General features: G+C 40.9%; 1 protein-coding gene across 3 annotated transcripts in view; it reads right to left on the reverse strand.

Annotated features, from left to right (window-relative positions):
- Nucleotides 1-666: 666 nt before the first annotated feature.
- PCDH19 (protocadherin 19) overlaps nt 667-16,767 on the reverse strand; it is a gene marked incomplete at its 5' end in the record, with an annotated part of 101,398 nt that continues 85,297 nt past the window's right edge. For all 3 annotated transcript variants that reach the window (XM_084258069.1, XM_084258068.1, XM_084258067.1), the window contains one exon: nt 667-1,381. In XM_084258069.1, coding sequence (XP_084114195.1) covers nt 783-1,381 — 599 coding nt within the window. In that variant the 3' untranslated portion in view covers nt 667-782. The remainder of the gene's footprint in view (nt 1,382-16,767) is intronic.

Here is a 16,767-nt window from a genome sequence, read left to right on the forward strand (position 1 = left end):
CTCCAAGTACTCATCCTGTGGTGTGGTGTTGCTCGTTCACTCGCCGTCTCAGTTGTTTGCACTTTGTTTTTGTCTGTAATTTTATTTTTTTTTTAAGAAAGAAAAACACCAACCTCTAAAAGCCTTTTGCCATCACCACACACAGCAATTTGCAATATCAAATACAATAATAGCACAGCTAGCAAAAGGGTTCTTAAAGCAGGGGTGTCCACAGCAAAGTAGCGGCATTGGAAAGTACTTGAGCTTCAGAAACAACCTTTTGGGGGCTCGATTTCACATCACTGAATCAATGAATAGTACACAATAAATGACCGTTAACTTCTCTACACTACAAAAACAGTGGCGAGCTTATTAAAGGTGCCCAGAGCTTGGGGTATTTTTTTTTTGTTTGTTTGTTTGTTTTTGTGGGTTTTTTTTTTTTTTGCTTTTTTTTAAATGTAATCCTCCACAAACAATGGTAATTTATATTATAATTCTGACATAGAAAAATATATAAATTCAAACACTTAATACATAATACTTTTCACAACTGAATTTGTCTCTGTTTCCCCAACATCAAGGCCCCATGAACAACTCAAGCCAAAGCTAATTTGCTCCAACTGAACACCCCTGCTGCCTGTTGAAACGAGAGGGATTGTCACAGAATGATAGTCATTTATAAACAATACATTTAGGGAAAGCTCTGAAATACAGCCACTCAAGAACCAACCATTGGTGAGCCATTAAAATGATCAGCTCCTGCTTCTTCTTAGCTAACCAGCATGGTATGTCTCCCTTCAGGTTTAGAGAACTATATCCTTCAGACGCTTCACACCAGGAGATTCTTTGTCACGACCCTCCTTCAGAATGGGGTTGACCTCATGCACCACTTTCTCGCTGTCGGCTCCACGGGGCTCAGCTTCAGAGGGACGAGAAGGCCCATTGTTGGCATTGTTGACATACTGCTCCGGATCGCGGGCCGGAGGCGCCAGGGCAACGGTGTAAGACACAGAAGGCTTGGTGGGCATAGGGCTCTTGAGGTGCAGGGGGGAGGTGACAGGGCTAATCGCCTCACAGCCATTGCCCGCCTCCCGGATCGCGCTGTTGACCTTGGGGCTGCAGATGGTCACATCAACAGTCCGCCTGCCTTTCAGGGTGGGCCTCTCCTCAGCTGGGTGGTCGCTGACATCTTTCCCAAAGGTCGCGAAAGTCCGCTTGGTGGGGCCGCAGTCGTCATAAGCCTCAACATCAGCAGCAGTAGCTTCAATGGACAGTGCGATGATGTTCCGCACGTGCTCAGGGGACTTGGAGCGGGTGGGCATGGGGTTCCGAGGCATCCAGCACCTGTCAGAGTGGCCAAGAATTCGGCATTCTTCCCTGCAATGAAATCCTTCATTCTGATCTGTTTGGAGAAAACAAAATATCAATTTCATCAGCTTTTCCCAGGAATCATTGCTATTCCCCAGTGTTCTGGTTTCTTAGGTACCTACGGGCCCTTCTGGGAAATGGCACTTTTAGCGAGTCCTATCTTGCCTTTTGGGACAAGTGTGAAGAACTGGATTTTTAAAAGGTGGTAGTATCTCCCCCCAAAACCTCACCCACTCCCCCCTTTTTAATTATCATTTTTGTCACTGCTCCCACTATTGACAAATTTAACAATCAAAAGCAAAATATTTTGTGGTAAAAAAAAATAGATTTTTAAGTTTATCCTGAGTGTCAAGGTATAAGAGTCAGTAATTTTATTGACAATTCCTGGTAAAACTCAACTACATTTGAAACTGAATCCAGCAGAAGAGGGAGTGGAGACAAATCAGGGAATCCACTAGTCAGGATATCTGAGAAGTCTTGGCCATATCTTTGAGCAACAGCAGTGCCAACCACATTTCCACCCTACCCATCGCTGACATACAGTGCTGAAGTATATAGACTGGTATCATGCTTTCTTTGGAAAACTAATTACATCACATCATTTTGACTACCAGTCTCACCAGCCAACTCATTAAGCCATTTACATGACTTGATGTCCCATCGGAAAGAATATACTGAGATCTCTTCCATCCAGCTGAGCTATAAGCTTCAATTGGCCCCAAGCACACATCACTCATAGGCTCAATATCACTTAATGATACCAAACTGGCTGTTTCTACTTATCTTCATCATCTGCAGTTTTATTAGGGTCATATATCTTAAAAGGAACAGATCTTCCATGGATCACTTTAACCCAGTCATGAACGATCTCAGTAGTTATAACTCATGTTTTCCTCTTTCACATCAGGTTCACTGAGTGTCAAGGTTCTCAGACAGGCTTTTGACATGGGCTTCACCAAAGCGTGGATCCAGGGTTAACTTCTGCCCATCCACTGAAAAACTGTTAATCTCTCCTTTATAGTCCTAGTTTTCCATATCCATTTGTATTTATGTTACATTCTTGCATGAGGATAACTTAATGAAAACTTTCATCACATTTAGCACACTCCACAATGCATCAAAATATGGGCACCTTAACATTTACAGAAAACCTTGGGGCAAGATCAGAGAAGGTTGGGAGATGAGAGACTGCAAAGACTGAAAAGGTATACACCAAAAAAATAGTCAAAAATATATGCTGTGATTGCTTTTCTGCAAGGGGAAGAAGTCTGCAATTCAGGGTCTTGCCTGACACTTGTCTGTATGTAACACACCTTCTTATACACTCGCATGTCTACTTGTTTCTTAATTGTTTAAAGAGTAAGTAGCATAGCAAAGCATGGCATTGCTCTGTCTCATTCATCAGTTATTTTGATGAAGAGATACATGGGAAGGGGCTCAAGAAATAATGGCTGAATTGAGCATATACTTCATCATTTAGAAAAAAAGGCACTGGAGGCAGTGAAATTATCTGTGGGCTAACCCAGGCTGAGTTCAAATTTCAATACTTAAAAGGCAACCAAAGGTAAGACCCTTTCAGCATACTGGATTTGCCAATTTATCTTTAAGATGGCCATTTAAAGCTCCTTCTTAGTGCTGGAGAATAAAACACTCAAAATTCGGCAGAGTTGGAACAAATAACAAATGAGAAGCAGCATCACCAGCAGTGCAAGTGCCCTCGACGTGGGTGGGACAATGCTTCTATAAACTCCAGCAATTCCACAAGAGGGTGGCACACCTAGCTCTGCAAAGGATTCATCAAAGTTCTCTCTTTGACTTTGTCCTGCAAACTTTCAGTGCTGCCATCTGAGAGTTTATCATCATTCAACTTACATATGTTCCTGGGAGACAATGAGTTCGAAAGTAAAAGAAATATGTTAGGACATACTTGGGAAACACTTTGCATGGACCTAAACATTATGAGTGGAAAAGTCTCCAGCAGATCCACCCACAGTCAGTTTTATCCAAATCAAGTACTTTCCCCCAGGAGATCCCAGGATGCCTGCAGTAGAACCGAATTCACATCTCCAGCATCTCCCAAGAAGATGTTTCTTTTCCATCACCTCTGAGGCTTATCTCATAAATTCTCAAGCACTCACTCTAAATAATTACTGTGAGGCTTTGCTTAAGGGTAGAGGGAAAGGAGGTATAAATGGGATAACAGTTCAATAATTCCATTTCTACAAGTCTCTGTAAGAGTCCCCTGAAAGTCAGCAAAGAATTGTCCAGAACGCTATGGGATCCCTGTTCTTTGTGTCCCTCATTCTCGGCACAAAGGAATAGAGGCCTTTGCCATGAGCCCTCGAACCAAGGACATTTGACAAATTATGAAGAGAAAATCCTTGCTGACCTTCAGACTGAAATTACAGGTCACTTGCTTACATTCCTAAAACAGGACAGAGTGAAATACATACAACCTAGTAGAATGTCCCCAAAGTGCTGAGCATAAAGCTCTCATTCCTTTTTAGTTTTTAGTATCAAGTGGATGTCTTCAAATCTAGAGATAAGATTTTTCTTCAGCACAATTCAGTAAGAGAGTGCCACCCATGTGTCTCCCTGAATCCATGTACAAATGCCCCTTCCCAACACTGGACCACCTCAAATGTGTGCTTGGATCCCCAGTACACACAGAGGGATGGTAGAAATCCTAGCGACAAACACCTCTAAGATGTTGTGAATTTAGGAAGACCAGAGGCATAAACTCAGTCTTCTCAGAAGCTTCTCTGCAAAAACAGTTCTGATGTTAGCTTTCATGGCCTAAACGAATAAATCACTATCTGGGAAAGAAAAAGGTAAACTCAGTGCCCTCAGCAATGCAATCAGTCTGTCTACTCACCAATCTCACTACGCCTACCTCCATCCTAGATGAGCTAGAATAATATGCAATTTTCTTAGATTAATTATGTGAACTTAGTATGTGCATTGTTCTTACCTCATGCAAGTGAAGACCCGAATCTAAGACAATCATTAACTACTACCGTCTCACCCCTGCTTTAGATCTGATATCTTTATTTCCTCCAATCCCTGCCAAGGGCAGTGACTTGTGGCTTATCACTTTTGGTATCAAACTATAGTCGCCAGCATTTTTGTCAATACAATTAAAACAAAATCTAACCTAGCTTTAGTGTTCATAGACACATGAAATATAAAAGAAAACATGGTGAATACAGATAGGTGGGAAGAATGTCTTCCCAGCACAGGGTAACCCACATTCATAAATGTCCTGCAGGGGGAGGGGAGGGGGGAAATTAATATCCTGCAGATGAATTACTTTTCAAAATTCAAAAATTCAGTTTAGTGTATATTAAAAGTGAGAAAGTCACAATACAAGGCCCCTTAAGTATAGCATAGATATAAAGCAAGCAGAGAGACTACTTCTGGAATTGCATGGGATGGGTAGGGATCATATGGCTGCCATCATGCAGTACTGTGCCTGGGAGTGGGGTATGACACCAAAGAGGAACTATTTTGTCTCATCACAAATAAACTGTCAAGATGCTGGTTCCAGCTGAAATAGAGGTAGGCTAACAATTCCCTAATTCCCTGTCTAGCATTCTCTTCTGGGCCTGTTTGTGACTCTATGCTTTCCTACATCTTTCTGTGATAGTATTGACATGAGCAAAGCAAAGAAAAATTTAAGACTCTAAAATCAACACATACTTGTGGAAATGCAAACACCTAATCATCTACAGATGATCAAAGGGAGGCGATTTTAATTCAAATGTACACATGATTAAGGGTGAATGTTGAATCTGCTACTAGGTCTTCCCTGCTTCTCAACTTGGCCCTTGAATTTTCCCAAAAAAAAAAGGAAGAAAGGGAGGGAGGGAGAGAGGGAGAGAGGAAGGGAAGGAGGGAGGGAGGGTGGGAAGGAGGAAGGAAGGAAGGAAGGAAGGCAGGAGGGAAGGCAGAAGGGAAGGAAATAACTGGAAGAGGGAGACAAATCTCGAGGCCATAGACTTCCTAGTTTGAAACAGATCAGATAACTTTAGACAAGAAATACAAAAAGAGAAAGCTTCCTCATTCTACGTTGTGACTTTAGTAAGTACTTATTTGGTCACAATTTATCATCGGAAACCTTTGTGAGAGAATCCCAATCCCTCCAGAAAAAAAAAATTTAAATCTTAAATAAAAGTATCAGTTTTGCGAGTGCACAGGAGGCCTAAGAGGCAGCAATGACTAAGCCATGATGGATAAGGAAGTAATTCAAACAGAAAAAGATCAGAATGTGTTATTTTGTGCAGATAACAGCAAAACTTTGTGCAGCAATTACTACCCTCCTTGGGACGTGGAACTGTTCTCTCTTCAGATGTGGGCAAACAATGTGCTTCCACACTAGAAAGAGCCTACCCACAGTCACAACCAAAGTTAAAAAAGAAAATGATGAAAACACCATCTCAGGCTTTGCTAAAACTTTCAAAGTCCTGCTAGAATAGAAGAGCTCAGAGGCTCTGTTGGGTTTGTATAGATGTCCGGCCACAATGGATGTGTTTGACAATGCTGGCCATTCTCTGCTGTTATTCAGACTTTGGGGGTATTAACTCAAAGAACCCAATGATCAGAGGCAAAAACGCCAACCCCAAAATAGTTCAAGGTAACAGCTACAGGAGCAATGTGTTAGCACTTCAGAAGTGATCTGCAATCAATGAGGCAGAAAGGGAAAGTTAAAGTGAGTTCCAGTTCCAAAGAGCTCAAGTAGTTAGTTACTTCTAAGTAGCAGTAGTAACATAACCTACAAGAAAGCGATGAGTAAATCAGAAAAACGTCCTGGATTGTACTCATATACATCCACTTAGCTTAATCTGCATCACCCCATGAACAAAATAATCTATGACCAAAGCAGGGCCAGTTTTTGTGAGCCATAATGGAAGTGATTATAAGAGGTTAAGTGCTATTAAAATTGGACACACACACCTAATCAAGAAACCCGCCGAGAAGGATCCCTCTTGACCTACCTAACTCCTATTCATCGGAACAGACATAATGAACTGCTGAACAAATATTCATATCTATAATATTTAGAAACAGAACTCCATGTCTGTTAGGCTTGCCAATGTTCCAGCAAAAAGAACTACATGCCCTAGCCTCTGAGTAGACACGGCCATTTAACTAAGATTAGCTTAATGTTATGGGAACGGAACGTCAAGAAAATGCCTTAAAAGGGGAGAGGTAACTTAGATGGGAGACCCATTTGTTCTCATCCCTTCCTACGTTGTCCTTTTATGAAATAAAAACATAATGGCTGGATGTAGAGCATTCATCTTGCCACCATGAGGCAACTCTGAGGGTGGAAGTCATGTACTATGGGTAACAGAAGAGAAAAATATAAGGACTCTTGGATAGTGAAGAGATTGTAGACCCACCTCACTAGACCTTTTATGTAAGAGGAAAAATAAGCCTCCCATTTGTTAAGCCACTGATTTACTTTCTTTCGCAGGAGAGGGAATCTTTATTACCAGTAGTTGAACATTTCTCATAACTGGTAACATTATCCCTGAAGTCACAACTTAAATTTAAATTCTGTGAGTCGGACCTCCCCTGGTGGCGCAGCGGTTGGGTGCTGGGCTGCGAGGCTGCCCGCAGCCTCTGCAGCGCCTATTCGATCCCCAGCCTCCGGCGAGGGTCCCACATGGCGCGCAGACCTCTCCCACCGCCCGCTGCTCCCCTCAGCAGTGTACTTCATCGGTCTGCCTGTTCTGTTCCCCACTCTGGCTCTGGTGAATTCTCTCACCTTCCTGGGCTTCTGACTGTATCCAGTGCTTGTATAAATAAATAAATAAATAAATAAATAAATAAATAAATAAATAAATAAATAAATAAATTCTGAGTCCTTCCCTGGTCCCTTTTCTAGCACCGAGGTAGATATGAGGTAGATCCCTTTTATAGCACTCACCATACTTGTAATTATCTGTTTAATGTAATTATTTTGCGCTTGCTTGTAAACTCTAAATGAGCGAAGCACTATTTCTGTCTTGTTCCCTCCCATACCCAGGGAACCTAGCAAAGGGTCCACCACAGAGTCAGTAACAGTTTAATTTCATTGAATGAAAAAGGTGCAGGAAAGAGTGAGGACAACAGAACAAATACTATTGGCCAATAAACCAGAGACTGAGCCATGGATAGAACACCTAATAGTGGAAATACCTATTCTATTTAATGGAAACACTATGGAAATCAAAAAAGAAAACTAAGCCTTTTCAGTGGCAATAAAATAAATGTAGTACTTGAGAAATATTAAAGTCAAGTGGCATTTTAGCCTATGAGTAGTTCCCTACACAATATATGCAGAGTCTAAAGAGGTTTCTTATGATTTGATGTCCGGTTGAAAATACATTTGCCATGTTCTTTGCAGTTTTCAATCCTAACAATAGTTAATGGGGCCTATACTATGATAAGTTAACAATACCATAAGCAGGAACATCTATACTATGAAAGGAATGTGTTGTTCCAATATCAAGATTTCTTGGCATCAGACAAAATTGTTATTAACTTCTATAAAATATAAGGCCAAAATGAGATCTATGGTGAGGTTTTTAGACCCACTGTAGATGCTGACTTTTTCTGGCAAAACAAATTAAGATACACATGGTAAAACGAATGCTTCAGGTCAAATCAGCCAGGAAATCACTAAAGAATTATCCTGGAAAGAGTTCTTAAAAGTATTTTAAGGCTTGTTGAGTCAGGGAAAAAACATCCATCCTATTTTTATAACTTAATAAGGCAAACAGTGGCAATGGGCTTACTGGAAAAGGAAGGAGGAAGTGCAAAGGGTGTGAGGAAAGGAAGGAAGGAGAGGGGGAGGGCTGGAGGGAAGAAGGAAAGGAGGCAGGGAAGGAGGAAGAGAGGGAGGGAGGGAGAGCAAGAGGCACTATGTAGGTTTTAGACATTCGATCTTGGTTTTGACCCAACTGACATTTTTTTTAATGATTTATTTATTTATTTATACAAGCACTGGGTACAGTCAGAAGCACAGGAGGGTGAGAGGATTCCCCAGAGCCAGAGCGGGGAACAGAACAGGCAGACTGACCAAATACACTGCTGAGGGGAACAGCAGGCGCCCGTGGCCAGGGATCGAACCAGCGCTGCAGAGGATGCAGGCAGCTTCACAGCCCAGCGCTCAACCGCTGTGCCACCGGGGAGGCCCCCAACTGACATTTTAAGGAAGGACTGGGCTTCTCTTTGGGGTGTTTAGATATGCTCTCTGTAAAATATTCAAGGATACATTAGTGAAAGTTGAGACGTTTCTAGAGACTCATGAACCCATCATACCAAGTTATCCTGTGGGTACTCTAGTGTGACAAAAACTAAATCAAAAATTATATTACAAACAGCTACTTGTCTCTTTCTCACTCCCTCCTCTTTCTTCCAGAATTTTCTACCATTTTAGTTCCTCCCGAAGGCTTTTTGTTGTCTAGTTCCCTAGGCGCCTGCTTGTTAGCTGCCTTTTCTACAGTGCTATGGCCTGACAGACAACAAGCAGAAGGGGTAGGATGCCAGAACAGTGATTGGCATTCAAAACATCTATGTGGTATTATCTGACAGATGCCAAAGAAGAGTTATCCAAAAGTTCTTATAACATGAAGAGAAATCCCCATGTTTTTTCCATCATCTGGATATTGACATTAAAGGTCCCTGCTACAATAAGAGTATTCACTATCAAAATGAGATCATCAATTTTTCTTTTGTCACAGACCAAAGCCTTGGGAAAAGGGAATCCAAGATAGGAGAGTTTTGATGGGCTAAGAAAGGAGAGAAAATGTCTGCGGAGCTTCCTCGGGAAGGCCTAGGGGTGAGAGAGCAAAGTAATATTGCCTAAATAGGGAAGACAAGCAGGGAGAAAAGTCAACCTGGATTAGCACAATTTGGTATGAATTTCAGGCTGGCTAACTTGTGAAACGACAGGAATTTTGAAAAGTGTGGTTTTACCATGAGACAGAAAGGATGGCTGAAAAGACTGATGAATCCCAATCTTCTCCTAGACCATTTGATGGATCAGCATGAGTTAACAAGTGCCACCAGTACTTGGCCTCTGTGAAGTCAAGTGACACAAAGGCTTCTACCCTAATTCACAGTCTATGCACCTGAAATCCACTTACTCCAGTGCAATGTGAACATAGATTAAAAAGATGCGCCTTTCAGAATCCAAAGCAATTGAATTATCTTCAATGGAATCTTTAGTGCCGAGCTGGTCAAAGAGACAAAGTTAAAACATATTGAAGTATAAGTACTTGAGAATTTAATATTTATGATAGATGATAGTGTGGCATGTATAATCATACGATCTAAGTTGCAATTTGGGCAATCACAATAGTTCCTGGAGTTTTCATTTTTGTACTTGAGGCGCAATTCAATTCAATCCATAAAGGAGAGATTTCAAGATGTGTATAAGCATAAATCATTTGTGCTGATGCATGGGGAGCAAGGAAATGAAGCAGAAGGCTGCCTGGAAACTGGAGACTAACAAATAAGAGGTGTTGACAGTGACGGAGATAAGCAGAGATTGACTAGACTGGAATTTCTGTACTTTGCCTTCTATGCTGGAGAAAATGATCTGACAAAGCGCTGGACTTTCATCTGGGTGCTTTAAAGCCATGTGAAAAAGCATTTTTACAAGTAAAATACGGGGTATCCTATAAGGCCAATGAACCATTCTCCAATAGGAGGAACACAGAGACTACAACTCCAAGCAAAGTGAGGCCATTTGCAAAAATTCCATTCTAAGATGTGCACAGAATTCAGTCCATCAGGCGCTATCTGCTGGACATCTACAACACCTCGTCAACTGCTGGGAAGAGTTCAAACCAGTCGTTTGACTTTGTGTAGATTAAAAACAGTCAGACCATTTCACACTTCCACAGGTAGTTATGCAGCTAGAAGACAGAGCCTTCAGATGATGCTGACGAGTAGTGCTGAACCTGAAGTTAATACCAACCTGGTTCCACTCTTTCCTGAAAAATAAGAAAACTGCTAACACATCATCTGCTTGAGGGGGAAAAAAAGCTACTTTTATGCTGGTCATGAGCTTCTGGGCATTGGAGAGAACACAAATAAGGCTGGTACTGAAAGAAGAGACAGGGTGTGTTAACCAGGAGAAAAATCTTCCCTTTTTTAATGAAAATTTAATGTCGGTGGGAGAAAAGGCACCCAGCAGCTGGTGTACCTCCTAACAGGAACTGACACTTCCTTCAGTCAAGTCCCAGGACATTCAGTTTTGTTGAACAGACAATGCCATATATAAATCCATGAAAAATATTGCAACTGTAACTTCTAAGTTCTTTCAAGATTCTGCCTGCCATAATGTTCATACTACTTTGGTAAAGAAGCTAAGAACAACATTAGTAATTCTCCAATCGCTTCTTTCACATTTGAAAAATACAGTGCTCAGTCAGTAAACAAATCACTGCCTTTGACAATGATACAAAAGGATAGTGTGTCATGTCATCAGCTAGGTGGTGTCAAAGGGATTGATATTTATTAACTACCTAGGTTGTTAATAGATGCCTAGGTTGGACTATTTGTTATCAACAAAAGCCTCATAGAAAAGTCTGGCATTATCTTGATGTTTCAGTGTAACTTCAGCAACCATCTGGAATACTGTAATTGCGATGACACTGCTTCTGGGTACAGCAAACAGCACAATCATTAAAAAAAATTCATTTCAAATATCTTCCTGGAAGCTAATAAATTTTACAACAGTCTCAATCCTTCCTCGTTGCAACAAAGAAAAGCTTAGTTCCAGACAAATTAAAAGTAAATTGATTGCCTTAGGGGAATCTATTCAAATATCACTTTTCCATGTTAGAAATCTTTTTTTCTGAAACATTAAAGAGAAGGGGGTGGAGAGAGAAGGAACGAGAATGAATCTTGGGTGGGGGAGTGAGATGGATGATGGAGATAAAGAGTATGAAAGGGACAGAAGCTGGTGTAAGAAAAAGACAATCTATAGCAAGAGATGAACGGGGAGGGGGGTGGAGAGGGGGGGAGCAAACCAAACTATTAAATCCTTGTTTGCAAAAGCAGGTAGAAATCAACTTAAAATAAAATGCAAATGTCTACTGGGATACAGGTCTAACATTTGTGCTAGAATTTATGAATAATAACTATGAATAATAAATACCAAAATTGAAGGGATCAAATGTCACCTTCCATGTTTACTTGTCATTATCCATTTTTCATGAACAATGCTCAGTTTTATTCTTTTGCTCATTTCCTTAAAATTACTTAGAATTATTATTTTTCCAGTTGTCCACTTAATCATATTAGCAGGAGAAAGCACGCTGTATTTTTCAGGGTGTTGCCATAAAAGCAATTAGACAAATTCAGAAGCAATGCCAATTAATCTATCCTCTGAGGAAGCGTGCGAATTTGAAGGCCCCCTTATGCTTGTCCCATTGCTGTTAATAGGAAGAGAAAATCCTTTACACCTTTAGTTCACAGCAGGTCCAGTTCCAGTGTGGCCCCCTAATCTTCAGCTTACCAAACTCCTCTTTGAAAGAATGGCTGTTCTATGTGAAACATCAAGGAATTTGTAGGCTCTCTTTGGGCCACGGCTTTTTCTAAGTTGACTTGAGCTCTGAATATAGGAGATTACCTGACTTAAGGCCCTCTGCAATAGTTCTAGAAAAATCTAGTGAAGAGCTGATGCATAGTAAGACAGGATTATGCACACACAAAAAAAAAATCACAGACACTTGTGCACAAACACACACGCTCACTACCACCACCATGTCAGCATACTAAGTATACATCCCATTCACAAATTTTAAAAATGGAGCATTATCTATCAATTATACCTCACTAAAACTGGGGGAAAATTCACTAAACAAATCAAAAGTTTAGTTAAAAACAAGCCTGGTAAATTTAAATGTTCTGTCCAGCAGATCATGTAGCTTCACACCCTGGGAATTACCTGTTTTTCCAAAATATCACATGCCCGAAACTCCAACTTTATTGCAATAGCCCCTTGTTGGTTAAAATGCCAATCTTTCATGGGTCTATGAAACATGTGGCTAATGAAGGAATGCCAGGCTGCGGCTGGAGAAGCCCTGAGGAGCGTAGTTCTATGTACAGAAAACAAGACAGCACTGGGAGTAGAGAATTCGAAGCTTCATTCAAGCTTGCATGATTTCTGTTCTCTGAGATTCCAATTTGGCAGTTACAGCGAGGTGGGGGGTGCAGGCTCCTTTAATACAGGATGTTGGACTCTAGCATTAAAATATTCTACGAGTAAATTGAAATTATTAATTAAAGCAAAAGCCTTCTTTGGCCCTAGAGCTTTCTTATCCTCTTAATTCCACTTTGCAATCTTTTTTATTTGCTTCTATCAGGTAGTGAACAGCAAATAAGCTGGCTTGTTATTAAAACTACAGATAAAATAATCAGCTTTGGTAAAATGAAAACAGTGCCTAGCTGAAGAACTAAAGATCATCATCTGCTCATATATTAAGGCAGGACAAGCCTCCTCTACCTATCCTAGTGTTCCTGGGTTGGGGGGCAGGGGGCAGAAAAGGGCTGGAAAAAGGAGTGTGGGCATGTTGCAGAATTTTATTTTAAAAACTGCTGGTGTCTTGCTGTTAATCATATGTGCACACATATACATACACACATGGAGCTGTTATGCTGACAAAGCTTCTTGCATAAGATGCTTATTGGACATGAACGAAAAAGGACATTGCTCCTGGGGAAAATGATGTCCCCTTTCTTCCACACGTTATACAAATTGAAAAGTTTATATTTTAACACCCTCTTATCCCTTCCAGTATGGGAGGTCAGCGGTATTTCAACAAAGAAACCATTCATGAGTAATGATTTTACAGAGACAAGAGTGGGAAAATGAACTGTTTGAAATGAATCTAATTCCTTGTGTGATGGCTAATAAAAAGAAACATCTGAACACAGTGCTTGAAAATAATAGTCTTTTTTCCTGATCTGCCTTCCCTCCTGGTCATCTGTGTTTACTAAGGGAATAAAGAATGATACAAGAGCTTGCTATCCTCTGCACCACCCAGCTAGTCACAAACCGTCCTGATGATTTTTTTTTTTTAAGCTCGAACCCATTTATATTTTAAAAAAATAAAACTGGTCAGAGTACATAAATGTTTCAGAAATTAGTTGGAAACTATAAGTCAGAGAATTTCCAAGGTAGTTCTCAGAAAGACTGTTTAAAGAATAAAAGGGGAAGCTCACATCTTGCCTTTGTTTAAGGGAGCTCTTGAACTCTCCCCAGAGGAAGTCTTCCATCTGCTCTACTTATTTTCTCTGGACCACACCCCAAAGATTGTCCAGAGCAGGGGAATAATAGATTGTGCATTAGATAGAATAATTCACAAACTGCTGGTTGTCAGCTCCCCCAGTGCATTTGAGATGGAATTGCCTTTACAAAGTTTCCACATATTCACAGGCATTACATAAAGGACAGATTCCCTGGCGTTCAGTGGACCTTTTAACTCCCACCTATAAATAACAACTGTTCTCATTAATTAATTCTCATTCCTCTATTCTCATCTCTTCTCCCTTATCTCCATTCCATAGTATTCAACTCATTTCTGCCATGCCCCAAATATCCTCTTATCTTATGATTCTGTTCAGACTGTCTCTCGCCCTTCAGCTTTGTAGCTGTTTCTCATCACATCAAATCTTTCTGCCTTAGAAACTCCCTCCCACCTTCAGGGAAGGTACAAGGAGACAATCAGAGAGAATAACATTAGCCAAGTCTCTGACAGAAAGTCCGCCCACATGGAAAAGGCCTGTTCTCTGGGACACTTCCTCCTTTGTACCAGAGAACTTTCAGAGTAAGCCCAATGTTTCTGTGGGGACCCCTCCGAATATTAGAAACAGCTGTGTCTGGAAATGCCTTAGCAGGGTATGTTGCCAGCACCCCTTGCAAGAAAACCTGCAGGAGAGAAATATTAACTAAACAGCTACAAACACAGTCAGCCACCCTATAAGAGAGTCCACATTTCCCTATTAGGAAAGTCAATAGTTAACAGTTACTGATTTAAAAACCTACAGTTCCCTCAAATTCTAAAAAAGTTGCCATGAATTTTATGTCTGCCCCAAAAAATCAACAGGGTATTCAGTAAGCCACTCAACAATTTGCTCATTGGAAACACAATGTAATGTAAACTGGTCCTCTCCTGTTCCTCATGCTAATATCATTGGGCCATCAGCCAAAGCCTAGAGAAGTAAGCTTCATCTTGGTGAATTGGACTCTCCAGTGTCAGATACAGTCAGCCTGACTAATGGGAACTACAGCTTGCCAAAATCTACAGCCTCCCTGTCTGTTCCACCCATCAAAATTGCTTAGAAGTCCCATGGCACAAGCCCAGCAGTCTACAGATTCCAATCAAGTATCAATCACTTAAGTGTAAGTGATTGTCGATGAAGTACAAGCCAAATTTGTTACCTTTTTAGTTGCAGGAATTCCAGTGCTATTATGGCACTCATAATGCTTGTTCCTAATGATTCAGACCAGCATCCAGGAGCTAAGTGTTATGGGATGATCTGCACATGCTACAATTACAGTATATAGCATGGCACTAATAGGCATCCCAGTCTCAAGTTCTATGGGCACCACATGGACAGTACTGACAGGACTGCCCCCTTCCCAGTTTAATATAATGAAAGATGTAGGGACTGCCATATGCCCTGCTGCTAGTCTGGAGGCCTACTTCTGCCACTTCAAACTCCCACAGCCAGTGAACAAAATAATGCATGTGCATACATCACAGCCTAGAACTTTCTAGAAAGTCTTCTTTCCCTGATATCCCATATTTAATCAAATGACAATTTACTGAATTTTCCTCCCCTTTCTATTCAAACTCATGCTCTACCAAACTAGCTTTTCTTCTTTCCCAGAGACACTGCTCTAAAGCAAACTGCTCAGGAAAATTACTTTTTCAATAACCAAATGCATCAGGAATGATTGTGACTGTTTTCCCTAAATGTAATAGAGTTCCAGTGCATTTAAAAGACAGTACTTTATTTTCTTCCTTGATCAAGACCACATCCTTACATTCACATCCAGAAGAAAGCCACTGTCCCTGTATTAACTATCACTGATCCCTGTCCAAAAACAACCTGGAGAATCCAAGGCACGGATATCTGCTATTTCAGCAGAAAGCCCATACCTTGGAGTTCAGGAATATGCATACGGATGAGCCTCTTTAAAAGAATGTAACTATCACTAGCTCCTAGATTCTACAGAACTGAGCAGAATCAACTTTGTGCATAATCGTGGGTGGAGGGTGAGGATGGAGGAATTGGATGATCCATAATATATGTATTATGGAAAAACCACATTTCCTTCCACAATAACAGCGCTCATATATTAAATATCTTTTGCATTCTCAAGCTAGTCATTATTTAAATAAATCCCAAGAGCAAAGCTGATATCAGAACAAATTGGTCCTTTCCAAAAAATATTTCTCTGCACCTGCTTTCAGTGACCATAGAGAGAATCAAAGTGAATACAAACAAAGCTATGATTTTCATAGATTTTTATTGTCATATTTCATATTTTAGGCTTCCTTATTTTGTTCGGGGTCCTCCATTTCTTTGTTTCCTTAGCACCATAACTGGAGCATCTCTGAGGATAAGACTTTAGATTTTCCTAAACTTTGCCTGGTTCTCATCCCCTACTGATAAGCTATAAAACAGCATAAGTAACACCAGATGCCCCATCTTCACTTCTGACTCTAGGGGCTGAGCAAGCCAACCTTGCAGGGTGTGGACTAGAGTGGGTGGAGGAATGTCTGGCTCCAGCTCAGCCCTGGTGGGCCTCTCCCACATTGCAATCCTCCTCCATTAGACAATCCCTAAGTTCTTCAATCATGTTTACACAGCTGGAACTGTGCAGACCCTGAAAATCAAGCAAATCACAGACTAAGGCTGCTCCCTAATTCATTCTGGGTTTAATCCTGTTTATCTAAAGAAGAATAAATGAATGTATTAAATTCCCAGTGTTGGGGTAATGACTACTGGGAAAAGAGACAAAGCTCCCCCTCCTGAACAGATTATTTATTATCATGATTGTGGCAGCCCACAGGTGTGAATCTATTAGTTAGTAAGCAGCAGCCAATAAATGCTCCATCCAGAAGGAAAAGCAGTAATAGCAGGAAAGACAACCATCTACCTCAGGAAGCAGCTCCTTGTATGACTACATTGAGAAAGTACTTAGAGTGAAGGGACTGGCACCACCTCAATGAGCAAGGGTGTGTCACCATTCTGGTCCTTAAGAGTATGGGTCAGTCGGCTCTCCTCTTCTAAGGACCCCCCCCCACCTAAATTTGTATGTTGCTGCTCACCAAGGCCTAGGAAAGCTCACCCTACAGTCCCATCAGCTCCACTAGTAGGGAAGACAGAGTGTAAGTTTTGTTGTAG

The sequence above is a fragment of the Talpa europaea genome (assembly GCF_964194135.1).
Source record: "Talpa europaea genome assembly, chromosome: X".
NCBI classification, from domain to species: domain Eukaryota; kingdom Metazoa; phylum Chordata; class Mammalia; order Eulipotyphla; family Talpidae; genus Talpa; species Talpa europaea.